This window comes from Quercus lobata, chromosome 12 (genome assembly GCF_001633185.2).
Source record: "Quercus lobata isolate SW786 chromosome 12, ValleyOak3.0 Primary Assembly, whole genome shotgun sequence".
Lineage (NCBI taxonomy): Eukaryota > Viridiplantae > Streptophyta > Magnoliopsida > Fagales > Fagaceae > Quercus > Quercus lobata.
In genome coordinates this window covers 2745055-2763195 of record NC_044915.1, presented here as the reverse complement: position 1 = coordinate 2763195, position 18141 = coordinate 2745055, and the positions used below count along the sequence as shown (strand labels likewise).

General features: G+C 32.3%; 1 protein-coding gene across 1 annotated transcript; it reads left to right on the top strand.

Annotated features, from left to right (window-relative positions):
• Window positions 1-6340: 6340 nt before the first annotated feature.
• LOC115971673 (F-box/kelch-repeat protein At3g23880-like) lies at window positions 6341-7459 on the top strand. The gene has a single exon (XM_031091681.1). The coding sequence runs from the start codon at window positions 6341-6343 to the stop codon at window positions 7457-7459; it is 1119 nt and encodes a 372-aa protein (XP_030947541.1).
• The last annotated feature ends 10682 nt before the right edge of the window (window positions 7460-18141 follow it).

Below are 18141 nucleotides of genomic sequence, written 5' to 3'. Positions count from 1 at the left end.
GCCATGCCTCTAACCAGAACTCAACTTTTACCCAGGCACTACCTTTACCCTGTTTTGGAATATTTTTATAAAGATTACAATATTTTTATTGAATGTTGATTTAAGTGTGTAAATAGAAATCAGTTTTATTCTTTGATATCTTTCTTATATGTTATGGAGTAATTATTAGGTACTTCTAGAGTATAGAAAATAGTGTTCTATCTTCTTACATTCATGGTGAGGTCCACTCATTAAAATCATGATGGAGTTTACTCATTAAATTCATGGTAGGGTCCACCATGAATGTGAGAGGAGGAAACATCATTTTTAGGAATGGCAACGGGTCGGGTTCGGGCGGGGTTTCTTAATGCCCGAACCCGACCTGCGGGTCTGTCCCAAAAACCTGAACTCGCCCCATTTAATAAACGGGTTTTTTTTCCTGTGCCCCAGACCCGCCTCGTCGGGCCCCGCGGGTCTCGTGGGCCCCGTCCAAGATCAGAAATCACCAAAAAAAAACCCCAAATCACGTTCATCAATCTACATCAGTTTGATCAGAAACCCAAAAAAAAAAAAACCCCCAAGACACCGAGAACATGTTCATTAACCTAGATTAGAAACCCAAAAACAAAAACCCCAGATCATATTCTTCAATCGAAACAGAGTAGCAACTAAAAACCCAAAAACAATCACAAAGATTTCAGATTTTTTATTTTTACTTTCAAAATCACAAACACAAACACAAATCCTAACACAGAAATCACAAACCCAAACTTGATTCTCAAAAAAAAAAGAAAAAAAAGAAACCCAAACTCCCTAACGATCCCAAAGGTCCCAAACCGTAATGAACCCAAACAGAACGAACTGAGACCGGCGGTGAACGGTGACACTGACAGAGCTTGGGACGGCGGCGAAAGCTTGGGACGGCGGCGAGAGTTGGACCGACAGTGAGAGGTTGGGTAGTTGGCCGAAGGTGAGATTAAGAGTGAGTGAGATTGTGATTTGTGAGTGAGAGAGTGAGATTGTGTGAGTGAGAGTATTACAAATGAGACGCGGGCTGCAACTGAGCTGAAATGAAATGAAGAAGAAAATGTTAGGGTTTATAACAAAATATATATATATATATATATAGGAGGGTATTTTAGTATTTATATATATAACCAGGTCGGGTCCGGGCCGGATTTTCATAAAAACCCGGACCCGACCCGAACCCAGTTCGGGTTTTTTTTAAAAGACCCAAATCCGACCCTATTCCTTATCGGACTGGGTAAAATCCGGTCCATTAGAGTCGGGCCGGGTCGGGTACCCGCGGATCGGAAAGAAATTGCCATTCTTAATCATTTCTTCGTACTCCAGGAGTACCTAAGAATTTTCTTATATTATGAGTTGGCCAAATTAATGCATATTGATTAGCAAACCTTTCCAAATGTTGGTGTACCTGATGTACTTCCTTATTAAATATTTTCTTCAAATTAACGTTTTCTGAATTGCTAATCTGATATGTTTCTTTAAATGAATTTTAATTGGCATGGATTTTTTACTTTTAAATAGATTTCTATATCCAGCCATATGTGTTAGAGAAAACCATTATTCTCATGGGCACTACTGCAGCCAATTTGGTCCGTATAGTTATCACCACCTTATTTCCCTTTGAGCTACCTATCAAAAGTCTTTTTAAGTTACACCACATTTTCTCATCATTGTTCTATACATTATCCAACACAATTAAGTACTTCTTTTGTTTGCCCAGCAAAAAAAATACTTTTTGTTTGAGTTCTCTGCGAAGTTTGCAAATGATCCATATTAAGGATTTCAAGTTTCAAACCAGTTGCAAATCCAGTTATCTTTTCAATAATTGTTTTCACATCAAAGATATCAGAGACACACACCTAAATCTTCAACTCAAAATAAGTCTTCACTTTCTCATCATTGTATACATATTGTGAAAGTGTGGTCTTCCCCATTCCTTTAATTCCCACTATGGATATGAACGAGACATTTTCTTCCACATCAATGTTCAATAATAAATCTATGGTCATTTTCTTATCCTCTTCTCTCCCAACAACTGATTCTTCTCGTGCGAATGAGTGAGTTTGGTCCCTCTCCCTCACATTTATTAATTTGCAAAGGATGCTCTATCAATTGGAATTTGTTCCAATCATTTGCTGTTGCATCAAGTCTCTCCCTTATGGCCATTATTTTGTGAACCATGTTAAAATCAAAAGCAATTTGGTTTGAGATCGAAAAGAAAGTGTGTACCTTCTTTGCCATTTTATCACCACCCATCACCCTTTAATTTGTCGCAAGTCTTCAGTAGAGAAATCACTCAACAGATCATCTGCGCCATATACTGCCTCTCTAAGCTTCTTGACTATTTACTTATTTAGTGATAATATCTTGTTTCCTTTGTTAATTTATTTTATTTTATGTATTTCATCTTTTATGTATATCATAATAATAATATATATATATTAGACTATTATTATTTATATTATTTTATATTTTATATGTCAATCTTCATTTGAAAAATAAATAAATAATATCCGTTATTTTGTCAATGTCTTTTAAAGGTTCAAAACCTAAAAAAGAAAATAAATATTGAAAAGAAATTTTAAAAATATAAAGAAGTATGAGTTTAAAACCCAAAAAAAAAGAAAAAGAAAACACAAATTGTTAACTAAATAATTTATTGTTCCTCATGTCAATTTGTGTATAAGTAATAAAACACATATGGTCTATCTTTATCTCAAAAAAACAAAAAAAACATATATGTAAGAATGATTCCATAATAAACTTGAAGTTTATTATTACTTTCGATTATGAAGTTTCAAATACATATATCTTTCATTAACCATTCTTCATGATTCTTAAACTTGGCTTTTGTCAATCTATTTGTGTTGCTTTTTGTTCAATTCATTGGTAAAGTACAATAACCATATATGTGAGACGCCCACATCCATACTTATATCTTAGTGTGTCTTGCAAGTTATTTTACAAATTTGAAAATTTAGACTTTGGAACATGGGGCTCTTTTGCTAGATAACGCATAATTTTTTTTCTTCAACTAAAATTGGCATGTAACAAATTAAGAATTAAGCCTCTGTTGTTTGCATTCGTGAAGTCTCGTTGTAGGTATATATTGTAAAGCATCCTATAGCAATGGATAATAATTAGATGAAATTTGCGTCTAGCGCCAGGAAGGATTTTCTCAAAAAAAGAGAGAAAAGGATTCCATGTCCGTGTACTAACTGTGTGAGTAGAAAACTGTTTGGTCTAGGACTCTAGATGTTGCATGTGATCACCTATTTTCATATGGGATTGTTAAGGGTTATTTATAACCTTGGGTTTTTCTTGGAAAATCAACATTTGCAATGACTTCTACTGAAAAGTCAATGGTTACATCCAAAAAATCTTTAATGAAGATGGTGATATTCTTGAGATATTGCATGAGCATGACTATTCTGGTGTCAAAACCAGTGAAAGAAGGCCTTACTGTGCAACAAGCTGCACAAGGTTCTAATGAAGAAAAAACTTAGATATAGTATTTTTAACCATTTAAAATTTTAAAATAAAGTGATGGGCTTTTTCTTTGGTTGGGTTCTAAGTGCCAATTTGTAAATGTTTGGGGAGAGGGGACCAAGAGTAATTATTTTGGACCTAAATGTTAAAAGAATTCAAAATATATAACTATTATGATTTTAAAAAAAATTTGGGGGGCCACTGCCCCTCTAGCCAATAAACAACTCTGTCCATGGATGAGGGAACCACAGAATCTATATCTAGTACCCAGCCACAATTGTGGAACCATTTTTTTTTTTGGCTCAGATCTGTAAATTTTTCATATCTCACAAACTCAAGACACAAAAAAGAAGCTAATAAAGACCGAACTGAGATCAACGGTTGTGCTTGAAATCGATGTCGATTTGCTCTTCAGGTTCATCATTAATTGCAGGATTGTGATCATAGGGGCTCAAGCTTTCATTGCAAATCTCCAGCCACCTCCTTTGTTATGTCAAACGTTAATCACAAAGTGACAAATTCTAAAGTAAATTATACTTTGCCAAACTGATCTCTAGTTATTGGGATAAATGATATAAAGGAACGTAATACAAATTCTAAAGTAGATATATAGAATTACCCTACTTCTACCCTTCCTTATTGTACCCCTTTTTTTTTTTTTTGGGTTAAACTACGTATTTGATTCCTATCCTATATACTATATTTTAATTTAATCTCTAACCTTACAATTGTGTCAATTTGGTTCCTAACTTTTTGTGTCAATTCAGTTCCTATCATTATCTTTTTTATGAAAATTGATGACTTGTCTAATGGCTAAAATAAAAAATAAGTTTTCATTTATGTCACAATAAACTTAAATTTTATTTTAACTGTTTGTCATGTCAGTAATTTTCATCTAAGATATAGCGGCATAGATTAAATTGACACGATATTAAAAAGTTAGAGACCAAATTGATACAATTAAAAAAGTTATAGATTAAATTAAAATATGATGTAAATGTTAGAGACCAAATATGTAGTTTACCATTTATTTTTCCTTTAAAAAATCATTATATATATATATTTTTTAATGTTCATGGATTTTTTTTTATTATGTGGAGACGTGGCTTTTTATTATCTTACAATTACTTTAATAATATATATATATATATGAGATGGGTTCAAGTTACACCTGGTGTAACTCTTATAAATTTACATCTTTTTTACACCGTAGATTTCTAAAAGATCTAACGGTTAAAAAAACATCATTAAATGCTATTGTTTTCCACCTTACTACCTAATTAATATTAGCATTCTCTCTCTCTTTCTCTCTCTCTCCTTATTTATTACTTTCCAATATATAATATTTTCTTCAACACAATCTAATAAAAAAGAATTGAAAAATAATTCCATAATCATTGATTTCACAAAACTACCTATAACAAGAGTCAAATTACTTTCAATTTGCTCCTTGAAATAAATAAATAAAGGAACTTATTTTATAATTTGTAAATAATTATTCAATATACTTTGTTCAGGCTAAGGATACTTATTTTTTTTCTCCTTTTTTCAACAATCTACGGGCTTATAAAAATCAACTTAACTTCTTTCGACTTGCATGTTATTGCCTAGTCACTGCCAAGCTTCCACACATACTTTATCTCAACTTTTTTGCTGACCTTACAAAATTTTGAAACAGCATTAAACCCTCCAAAATATAGCATTACGTACTCTTTGTACTAAAACCCCTAACACAAACACTAAACTAGTGTCTTTTGGCAACCACAAAATGGCTTAATTTCTTATATATGCTATTCTAGAATGCACAAAAGGGTACATGATCCAACCTATTTTGTCTATAAATACTAAGGCTTTTTGCACTCTCTCTTCATCTTCTCCTTGGTATTCACTCTAGGCCTAGAGTCTGAACATATACTAGAGAGAAAAAAAAAAAAGGGAAAATGAGCATCAATGGATTTTTTTCGCTATTTCAATGTTTTATACTTGGTCTTAATCTTTGTGGACTTCCATGGTTTCGTACAGGGACGGTTACTCACAGAAAAGAAACCTGACCCAAAAGATATTGCTGGCAGAACTTGTTGGTAGGTCTCTTAGAATTTCTGGGGAGTCTTAATGTATGCTCCCTCTCTAATCTCTAGCTTGTTAGCTCAAAAGGTATAGCTGTGTTGTTTAGGGATGCTTTGTTGAACTTGAAGCTTATTTTTCTTTTTAATGTTGCAGTACTGTTTCAACTTTCAAGTGACTTGGGAGGAGCACCATTTGGGTAAGGTTTTCCCATTCGTATGTCTTAGAGAGAGTTACTTCTCATGTACAAGCTGCATATCTATAAGTTAATTAAGTTATTGTAGCATAATATAATATTGCGGGATTAAGTTATCAACATTACGGGATTAATTAGTGACGTCAACAGGTGTGTATATATATGCACACTACATTAAGATGACAACTGAGTAATATTATTTAAATATTTTAAATCATAGTTTTTTTATTAGATAAATTAAGGATTGCCCATTAGATAATGATAATAGTGGAAAGCAATAAATAAGAAGAGAGAGAGAGAATGCTAGTATTAATTAGGTAGTAAGGTGGAAAACAATAGCATTTAATGATTTTTTTTAACCGTTAGATCTCTTAGAAATCTACGGTGTAAAAAAGGTGTAAGTTTATAAGAGTTACACTAGGTGTAACTTGAACTCATCTCTATATATATATACATATATATATATATATATAGATTCCTCGGAATTTCTCAGGAGCGTGAATAAAAACCCTACCTCTTTTTATATTAATAAAAACCCTAAAAACCCTACGTCTCTCTCTCTCTCTCTCTCTCTCTCTCTGAAAAATGTCTCAGACAAGAGAACCAGCAAGAGAACAACCACCGACCACCCTTCGACGTCAGAAGTATATTCACTACAGTATTGTACTCAACATCCTGGCAAGGCTACCAGTTAAATCACTCCTAAGATTCAGGTGTGTTTGCAAATCTTGGGATTCCTTAATCACCAGTCCATATTTCATCTCCACCCACTTATTTATCAATAACGTTGATCGTGGTGATTATATTGTTAACATGCCCTGGTATGTGAACCCTTCTTCTCCTCCTTATTCCAACAGACCAGTCATTACGTTTTATTGCGATCATGATGGGTTTGATAAAATTTTCGAGTTTGAAATTCCCTCAAGGTTTCCGCCTTATCAAGCTAACTTAGTCGGTTCGTGCAATGGCCTTTTGTGTTTGGAATTTCAAGTATGGGAGGAGAGATGGCAAGCAGCATCTAAAACTGCTATTATCTACTTGTGGAATCCCAGTATTAGAAAATTAAAGAGGTTGCCTGATATTATGTTTGACTGCTTTTTTGACTGCTTTATTCCACTCGGATTTGCTTATCATTCCGAGGATAATGACTATAAAGTTGTCAAGATTTCATATTATTCCAGGAGAAAGCTTGAGGTTGAGGTGTACACATCAAAATCAGATTCGTGGAGAACACTTGAGGACCTTGACGTTTCATTGAGACCCAAAACTGATGACTTTGGATTTCATTTTTCTTTGCCAATCCCATTTTTTGGTGGAGCTTTGCATTGGTTAGTAGATATCATACAAGGCGAAGAGAAGCACAAGACTGAAATGATTTTGTCATTTGATGTCAATAATGAGACATTTGAAGAGCTAGCTATGCCTGACCGTTGCTTTGATGGAGCAGGCAATGAATTTGATGGGAAATGTATTTCGTTGTTTAGGGGGAAACTAGCTTTGATCAGATTGGAGACAGTTGGAGAACAAAGTTTTGCATGTGTATGGGCCATAAAGGAGTATGGCAAGCATAAATCCTGGAATAAACCTCTTGTTGTACGAGAACAATATGATCGTTTCTATGGTCTCACCAAGCGGGGTTTCATTCTTTTGGAAGATGAATCCCACATCTTTGGTAATGGTCAATTAGAAATGCCGAAAAAATGAAAGCTCGTTTTGATTGATCCCGAAGCTCGATGTGAAGGGTGTTTTGATTTTCAAGATCTTTCATTCGTAGCTACTTTCATGGAGAGCTTAGCCTTACTTGATGAAGCAAATGTGATAACTTATTAAGATGTGTGTAAAAACTGAAGTCATTACTGGTATAAATGAAATGAAATCTTTATAAGGCTTTTCCATTTAGCAGCATATATATATATATTTAATGGTCGTGGCTATTTTATATATATTAGTATTTGATATTGTTATGTGGATAGTACATACCCAGATTACAGCTCTGACTATTAACATTCTCTGGTCACCTTCTTGTTTGCTAGTTCTAGCTATATGGTCTTTACCGGTCTGTGCTTCTATTAATTAGTGCTTTTGTATGCATCAAGGATAAGCATTTCACAGATTGTGATAGAATACAAACTCTCTTCAAAGACTACCTATAACTATGAGTAGAGATGGGCATGTTAATGCCAAAAAGGAGTCAAATCTATTTATTAATTACCATGGGGGATCCATTGATTACCAATTGTTAATGTTAGGATCCTGTCTCTTTGCTTGCTGGTGGCCACTGCTAGTGCTAGTAGTTCTCTATTTGTGCTTGCTGTTGTATCACTGCAAGTTGCAAAGTTGCTGCATATAATATATAGGAGCTGCGTACCACACCACTAGAGCGCTGCAATACTGCTATTATATTGCAGTGTTATTGTGTCATGTACTAATATTTATTAGCAGCCAGTCTATTAGTAATTTAGTAGTACTCCTATTAGTTAATTACAGCATGTGCTCTATCTAAAATAATAACAGCATGCAGTGTTATTGTGTCATTTACTCATATTAATTAGCAGTAGTCTATTTATTAGTCATTAGTAATTCTATTAGTCAATCACAACATTTTCTTCTATGATGTAGAACAGACAACACAGACTTTTTTGGAGCAGCAAGGGCACTGGAAGTCAGTACCGCACAAGATGAAGGGGTGGGGGGTGCTAATAGAGGTCATCGGAGTGACGATGTCGAAATTGCATGAAATTTGATAGATTGAAGGAAAACAACATTCTAATCTAGACTCAAGACCTCGAGCGTTGCCTAAATTTAGGCAAATTCCTTTGTTAAAGCCTCGAAAACAGTGTTTTTATTATTTATAGTAATATTTTTTTTTCCTTAATAACTTTTAGTTTCAAAATTAGATTGAGGTCTCTTCTGTTTTGGGACGTCTCTTAGAGACAATATTTTCAATTTTCGTAATTATCTAAATTTTGTTATTTTTGGCAAAAATAGCTATTTTGTCACCTAATAACGTGATTAGCATAGATTAGGATTTTTAGTTGTCTTCATAGCCACCTTAGGGTTTCTTTTACTATTTAAATATATTGTAGCCTCTATGACAATTTAGTTTTCAAATTTATAAAAATGCAGACTGTCTAATTCTCTCTGGTGTTTAGTTTCTTTTTCATTCAGAAAAAAACATGTTTGTTTTCTTGTAAAACGTGTTTGTTTTCTTGTAGCTTCCGCGACATCATTCTATCTAATCGGCTATGTGATTAATTTGGAGTGGTTAGTCAGTTAGTTGGTACTGCATTAGTTAGTTACTAGCTAGTCTAACAGATTGTCAATGGCCTAGTTAAATATATAAGGCTGATTCTCATGATAGATTATTGTACATTCATTCATTCATTCAAGAAATATATATTTCTAGTCTCAAACAATCTCTTCTCAGTTGCTCTATTCATTGTGCTCTTTTAGAATGAGTGAATGATCACAGGTTTGGAGATTGACCCCTCTTCACACTTAAGCGGCAATTGGGCTCGCTCGGCCCTGTAATCCCATAAAGCTTATCCATCCCTATTATTCTTTTACTGGGCCCTGAGCTGAGCCCACGAGCCCGTTATTCTATTTTCAGATCCCCACACAAAGTATCCTTGCTATCGTGAATTGTGAAATATAGGGACTTTTCTTCTTGCTATACGAAAGGATTTAGACAAGAAAATGGCTTTAGAAATTACCAATGATTTTAAACATATATAGTGTGCGGTGAAATCTTATAATCATGCCATAAAATCCTCAATCAAATTCTTTTTTATAAGTTTTGAATGAATCTCAGGTGCATGTGGTGGAATTACTCAGTTGTTTGACATGCAAAACTCTAAAGAGAAAGTGTGGTCTTCCCCATCTCTTTAATTCCCACTATGGATATGAACGAGACATTTTCTTCCACATCAATGTTAAATAATAAATCTATGATCATTTTCTTATCCTCTTCTCTCCCAACAACTTATTCTTCTCGTACGAATGAGTGAGTTTGGTCCCTCTCCCTCACCTTTATTTGCAAAGGATGCTCTATCAATTGGAGTTTGTTCTTATCATTTGCTTTATCCCTTACTAATATATGCCTTAAAAAGCACATGTTAATAAATTCCATGTTAATAACATGATTTTTTTCGTTAGATTATGGTACGTTCTGTTTGGAATTGGCGAATAGAAATAAAGGAAAAAAAAGAGTCCTGAAATCTTTTCATAAAAGTCACCATGTGATGATTTCCAGTGAGTTTCCACACTAACTTTATCTTCAAAGCAATCGGCTGTCAGTGACCTTCGCAAATCATGCATAGCTCTTGACAACTTTGCTCAATTTTCAACACTAATCATTTCATCAAACCTATCAAATTCCAAGACATGACTACTAATCGAAGCACCATGCCAAGATAATAATAAAGGTTTCTTGGTAATTCCCCTTCACCCATCTCTCTCTCTCTCTCTAGCATTTTCCTGGGTGGATTGATACACGTTGAGTAGAAGGATTGGAAATTTTTTTTACATACGCGTAAAGAACTTTAAAAGTTGTGCATGTTCCTTCCTTCTTTCTTTCTCTCTGTAAAGAAAAATTCTAGTCACATCGTAAATTTCACCGAAGATTTCATATACTCTTTCACAATCACAATTTTCTTCGTGGGAGGTCCACCACAATACAATATTACGAAGAGGGTATGAAATTTTCAATTACTCTCTGAAATTAACACTATGTTTAAAGAAAGGGAAAAAAAAATTAAGGGAATAGATTTGGGAAAAAAAAAAAAAAGACAGAAAATACTATTTATGTATGTGTTTGGAAGTAAAAATGAAAAAAAAAAAGGAAAGAAAACGAAGGAAAAAATAATGCTAAAAAATTATTTTCTTTTTTATTTTTTGTAAATTATAAATGAATAATTCATTAGGAAGAATTAAAAGTAATTTACAAAAATATTCCGAACTTTTTTATACTTTTACGAGGGTACAAGGGTAATCTTGTATAAAAAGTTAATCATTTCTTTTTTTTTTTTTTTTTTTTTCTTTCAAATCGGACAGAAACAAAATTTGGAAAAATGTGTGGAATCCAAAATTTTCCCATTTTCTACTTCCTCTCATCCGGTATAGCCAAACATTGGGGTGAATTTGGTTCAGCTTTTTGAAATTGAGGTTTTTGAAAAAGTGGAGTTTTTAAAAAGTGTGGTATGAAATTGGGTTTTTTTGTAAAAGCTGAGTATTTAGTAAAAGTTATTAAAAAGTGTTTTTTGAAAAAGCTGAGTGTTTGGCTACAACTTATAAAAGTGGTGGTTTGAGTGGTAAATTACCAAAAAGGACAATATATATATATATATATAAATATAAATAAAAGAGTTTATTTCATACTTAAATCAACTACTTCATAATACTTAAATCAGTTTTTTTCTTTCTAAAAAAATTATTTTTTTCTCACCAATCTTAGCTAATAATAACCTACCACTTAAGATTTATTGTGAAAGTAATATGAAAAATTTTGTGATAATTGATACTGATTTTAATTTGAACGTACTATTATAATTATTTTTTTCTCTTTCTAAAAAAATTATTTTTTTCTCACAAATATTAGCTAATAATAACTACTACTTAAGATTTATTGTAAAATTATTGTGAAAATATTGCGATAATTGATACGGATTTTAATTTGAATCTACTATTAAAATTATTTTTTTCTCTTTCTAAAAAAATTATTTTTTTCTCACCAATATTAGCTAATAATAACCTACCACTTAAAATTTACTATGAAAATATTGGGATAGCATTTCCTTCTTCTTCTTTTTTCCTTTTTTGTTTTTATTTTTGTTTTTTCCCCTCTCTTTTTTCTCCTCCACACACATACAATATTTCCTTCTTTTTTTCCATCTTTTTTTTTTCTCACTTTTTTTCTCCTCCACACACATACCCTTACTCTTTTCTTTTTCTCCTTCTTTTCTTTTTTTTTCCTACCATTTCCTCCAAACTCCAGAATGTTCTTGAGAGCTCTCTTTCTTCCTCTTTCTTTTTTTATTTTCTTTCATCCTTTCTCCCTTTTCTCTTAGCACTTCGTTTGCAAGTTAAAAAATATATATATATATATATATATAAATATATATATATTTGTATATTAACTAGTTAAATGATGTTATGTGCATATTAAAGGTCAATGGAAAAATACAATAATATTTAGTTTATAAATATTAATAAATTTATAAATCAAATTCAATCCTATCTAATTTTTTAATTTTCAAATTCCTCTAATTTGAAAGAATTGAAAATAGAGGTTTCTCCTCAATTCCTTGCTTCCATCCATCCTATTGTACTGTGCTATTCTTTAATTAACAGGTCTGGAAAAGAAGTTAATTTGATTTTGAACTGTGATTACAAGTTTCAGTAAAGAGGAATGCGATAATAATTATATAATTATAATACACCTATTGGTTTTTGGAAGTTTATAACATTCTTGCTATCTTTAGTTATTTATTTATTTAAATTTTTTTTTTGTATGTTACTTTACTTTCGAGAAATCAAGTACTGGATAATTTTTTTTCACTTTTTTTTCTTTTGTAAATTTTATATTATTAAATAAATTATAAATATTTAAGATAGTAATTAGTATTTAGCCTACATAATGGGAGATGATAGATTATAATGGGAGATAATAATATGATAAGAATTTTTATTAATTAGCTAAGAGTTTTTATTTTTATTTATTATAATTTGATAATTACAATGATAGATGATAAATTTAAATTTTAAATGTCTCCACTGAAGATATTTGGAAACTCAAAACTTGTTGATAGGGAGTAACTACCAAAATATCACCACTTGGATATTATTAGATAACAAATTTTAATAATTGATCATGATTTTTCTTTTTCATCTACAAGTGTTACATATGTGATATACAAAAGGATTTAGACAAGAAAATGACTTTAGAAATTACCAATGTTTTTAAACATATACAGTGTGTGGTGAAATCTTATAATCATGCCATAAAATCCTCAATCAAATTCTTTTTTTATAAGTTTTGAATGAATCTCAGGTGCATGTGGTGGAATTACTCAGTTGTTGGACATGCAAAACTCTAAAGAGAAAGTGTGGTCTTCCCCATCTCTTTAATTCCCACTATGGATATGAACGAGACATTTTCTTCCACATCAATGTTAAATAATAAATCCATGATCATTTTCTTATCCTCTTCTCTCCCAACAACTTATTCTTCTCGTACGAATGAGTGAGTTTGGTCCCTCTCCCTCACCTTTATTTGCAAAGGTTGCTCTATCAATTGGAATTTGTTCTAGGGCGGCTTGATGCATTTGGGGGCCTAAGACGAAAATTGATCATCTTGTTTTAGATGCAAAATTACTACTAATTAATATGAACTATGTAAATTTTTTTTCTTTTTTTAGAAAATTTATACACAGAAAAAATTTGACAAAATTTTTCATATTTATTGATGTGGTAGATTGATAGTGGTAAGTGAAACAATGGTATTAGTAATAGACTTAAATGAAAACTAGTAAAAGTTTGCTAACTAAATTCTTATTATTATTATTATTATTTTTTTAGAAGTGCAACATTCACAATATTTTTTACAACAAATCCTAGATTTTAAACTGCCTTTTGTTTTCTATTTAAAAATATCACTATAATTATTTTTTTTTGCCATCAACAATAAGCTGTAACAACCTGTTATTTAGCATTAGTTGTAAAAATGTTGTGAAAAATATTATGGACGTTGCATTTTTCTCTATTTTTTTATTTGATTTTCATCTGGTAAAAAAAAAAAATTTTTATTTATTGATTATAAATAGCCCTATTGATTAAAATTTAGGGACCTTTTTTTTACTTATGACCTTAGGCGACCGCATTTCTTGCTCTACCATTCAGCCGGCCTGATTTGTTCCTATCATTTGCTGTTGCATCAAGTCTCTCCCTTATGGCCATTAATTTGTGGGCCATTTTAAAATAAAAAGCAATTTGGTTTGAGCTAAAAAAGAAAGTGTGTACCTTCTTTGCCATTTTATCACCACCCATCACCCTTCGACGCAAGTCTTCAGTAGAGAAATCACTCAACAGATCATCCGCGCCATATACTGCATCTCTAAGCTTCTTGAGCCAGTCCGTGAATTGATGATTCCTGTCTTGCTGCTCCTCTGCATCTTGAAGTACGGCTTGAATAGTGGAAACAATGTTCTTCAATCTTTCAAGCTCATCTTTGACACCCCAGATAGATCCAATCTCTTCAAAAGTCGTGGAGCTCAATTTTTCAATGATCTTCCGTGCAAGGCCAAACGGGATTGCTTCAGCCATTTCTTTTTGGTGGGTGAAAGAAAACTCTGAAAGATAGATCACAAGAAAGCTGGCTGAAATGCCAAATGTGTGAGAAGGAATAAGTTTTAGGGAAGGTTCAGCTTTATCAATTTTCTGGAGTACTTCCACTGATCAATGCCTCAAATAATTAAAAAAAAAAAAAATACCAGTATCATATGGGTAATAATTTTAGTAATTTTGTCCTATAAAATTACATTTTACATCCCTTAACAGTATCATTGATTCTTTTATGAGTAATGCTATAGTTAAAAAATTTTTTACAACATTTTTACAAACTATTGAGATAGTAAATTTTTATTGGTTCACATCTAGGTTCATTATTTACATCACTTTTTAACTTACCAATAACCATTTACCACATTAACAATTTGTAAAAAAAAAGGTTTTTAACTCTAGCATTTTCCTCCTTTTAAAGGCCTTAAAAAAAAAACTTGATCTAAAATCTAAAACAAAATATACAAGACCCCAAAAATTAGCCGATCAACAAAATTATCAATAGTAAACCTAAAATCAATTAAACTTAATAATCCAATTTTACTAAAAACAAATGGCCCGATTTTTTAAAAAATTTTAAATGAAATAATTTTGTCCTTACCTAGAAGCAAGGTACGCATCAAAAACACACAAAAATAAATAAATAAAACCCCTTAGTAGTTAAGTAGCAAAACCAAAAACTAAAACTCTAAATGCAAGAGAGCAGCAAAGTTGCCCCCCAAATTTCAAGTCTTGGCTCCGTCCCTTCAATCATGATTCAGTGTGATCAAGGTTGGCCCTTCCACTAGGTGAATTAGGCAATTGTCCAAGGCCCCTAAGTGGAAGGGATGCCCTAAAATTTTAGAAAAGAAGGGTTAGTAGGGGGGAAAAAAATGGTTTCAGGTGAATCTAAAAAAATCCGACACATCCTTTTGATCAAAAAACAAAATTTCTGTCAATAATGAGACATTTGAAGAGCTAGCTGTGCCTGACCGTTGCTTTGATGGAGCAGGCAATGAATTTGATGTGAAATGTATTTCGTTATTTAGGGGGAAACTAGCTTTGATTAGATTTGAGACAGTTGGAGAACAAAGTTTTGCATGTGTATGGGCCATAAAAGAGTATGGCAAGCATAAATCTTGGAAAACGCCTCTTGTTGTACGAGAACAATATGATTGACTGACTGTTTATATGGTCTCAACAAGCGGGGTTTCATTCTATTGGAAGATGAATCCCACGTCTTTGGCAATGGTCAATTAGAAATGCCGAAAAAAAGAATGCTCGTTTTAATTGATCCCGAAGCTCGATGTGAAGAGTGTTTTGATTTTCAAGACCTTTCATTTGTAGCTACTTTCATGGAGAGCTTAGCCTTACTTGATGAAGCAAATGTGATAACTTATTAAGGTATGTGTAAAAAGTGATGTCATTACTGGTATAAATGAAATGAAATCTTTGTAAGGCTTTTCCATTTAGCAGTATATATATTTTAGGGCCGTGGCTATTATATATGTTAGTATTTGATATTTTTATGTGGATAGTACATACCCAGATTACAGCTCTGACTATTAACATTCTCTGGTCACCTTCTTGTTTGCCTAGTTCTAGCTAGCTATAAGGTCTTTGCTAGTCTGTGCTTCTATTAATTAGTACTTTTGTACGCATCAAGAATAAGCATTTCACAGATTGTGATAGAATACAAACTCTCTTCCGAAGACTACATATAACTATGAGTAGAGATGGGCATGTTAATGCCAAAAAGGAGTCAAATCTATTTATTAATTACCACAGGAGATCCATTGATTACCAATTGTTAATGTTAGGATCCTGTCTCTTTGCTTGCTGGTGGCCACTGCTAGTGTTAGTAGTTCTCTATTTGTGCTTGCTGTTGTATCACTGCAAGTTGCAAAGTTGCTGCATATAATATATAGGAGCTGCGTACTCCACCACTAGAGCGCTGCAATACTGCTATTATATTGCAGTGTCATTGTGTCATGTACTAATATTTATTAGCAGCCAGTCTATTAGTAATTTAGTAGTACTCCTATTAGTCAATTACAACATGTGCTCTATCTAAAATGATAATAGCATGCAGTGTTATTGTGTCATTTACTCATATTAATTAGCAGTAGTCTATTTATTAGTCATTAGTAATCCTACTAGTCAATTACAACATTTTCTTCTATGATGTAAAACAGACAGGCCTTTTTGGAGCAACAAGGGTGTCGAAAGTCACAGCACAAGATGAACGGGGGTGCCAATGAGACCATTGGGGTGATGATGTTGAAATTGCATTAAATTTGGCAAGTTGAAGGGAAACGACATTCTGATCCAAGCTCAAGACCTCAAGTGTCACCTAAATTTAGGCAAATTCCTTTGCTAAAGCCTTGAAAATAGTGTTTTTGCTATTTATAATAATATTTATTTTTCTTTAATAACTTTTAGTTTCAAAATTAGAATAAGGTCTCGTCTATTTTGGGATGTTATTTTCAATTTACGCAATTATCTAAATTTTACTATTTTTGGCAAAAATAACTATTTTACCACCTAATTATGTGACTAGCAAGATTAGGGTTTCTGGGCATTTTCATAGCCGCCCTAGGATTTCTTTTACTATTTAAACATATTTTAGCCTTCAAGGAAATTCAGTTTTCAGATTTATGAAAATTCAGACTTTGTCTAGTTCTCTTTGGTGGATTCTAGAACCTTATCATCTTGTGGATTCAAGGGACTTCTCGTAAATTCGAGGATTTCATTTAGAAGCTAACGTGTTTAGTTTCTTTTCCATTCAGAAAGCAATGTGTTTTTTTTCTTGTAACTTGCGCGACATCATTCTATCTAATTGGCTATGTGATTGATTTGGAGTAGTTAGTCAGTTGGTATTGCATTTGGTTAGTTACTAGCTAGTCTAACAGATTGTCAATGGCCTAGTTAAATATATAATTCTGATTCTCATGATAGATTATTTGTACATTCATTCATTCATTCAAGAAATATATATTTCTAGTCTCAAACAAACTCTTCTCAATTGCTCTATTCATTATGCTCTTTTAGAATGAGTGAATGATCACAAGTTTGGATCGAGATTGACCTCTCTTCACACTTAAGCGGCAATTGGGCTCGCTCGGCCCTGTAACCCCATAAAGCTTATCCATTCCTATTATTCTTTTTCTGGGCCCTTAGCCCTTGAGCCCGTTATTCTATTTTCAGATCCCCACGCAAAGTATCCTGGCTATCATGAACTGTGAAATATAGGAAGGGACCTTTTTTATTCTTGCTATACAAAGGATTTAGACAAGAAAATGGCTTTAGAAATTACCAATGATTTTTTTTTTTTTTTTTTTTTTTTTGGGGTAAGAACCAATGTTTTTAAACATATATAGTGTGTGGTGAAACCTTATAATCATGCCATAAAATCCTCAATCAAATTCTTTATTATAAGTTTTGAATGAATCTCAGGTTCATGCGGTGGAATTACTTAGTTGTTTGACATGCAAAACTCTAAAGAGAAGTACTGTCCAACAAACAATTAATAGTTTATGATTCTTTTTGAATCATATCTAAGGAATCTTTGGCATTCATTTTATGACCAATTACTGGCACCTCTTTTCCACATATATATTGAAGCTTTAACCCTTATAATAAAATAAATCATCAATGTTCTTTGCCCATAAATTTCAGAACCTTGTGTCTGCTACTCAAGGCTTAAGAGAATCTATTTTGGAGGTTCTTCCATGCCTCTACAATGGAGAACATTTCTTACGGACTGAATTACTGGTAAGAACAATGTAACCTCTACTCTATTTTTTGTCTCATATACGTATATATTTTTGCATTTCCGATTATTATTATATGAAAATATAGCTAGATTAGTAGGAATTTAAACTGAAACTTTGATTGGAAACATTTATTTTTTTATCGGTAAGTAATAAACTTTATAAAAAAAGAAAAAAAAGAAGAAGGAAGTTACTAATTATTATTATTATTTATATTTATTTTTTTTATGGGAGGAAGTTACTAATTGGTATATACTTGATCGACAACATTTTCATCTCACGGTTTTTCCAACCACTCAT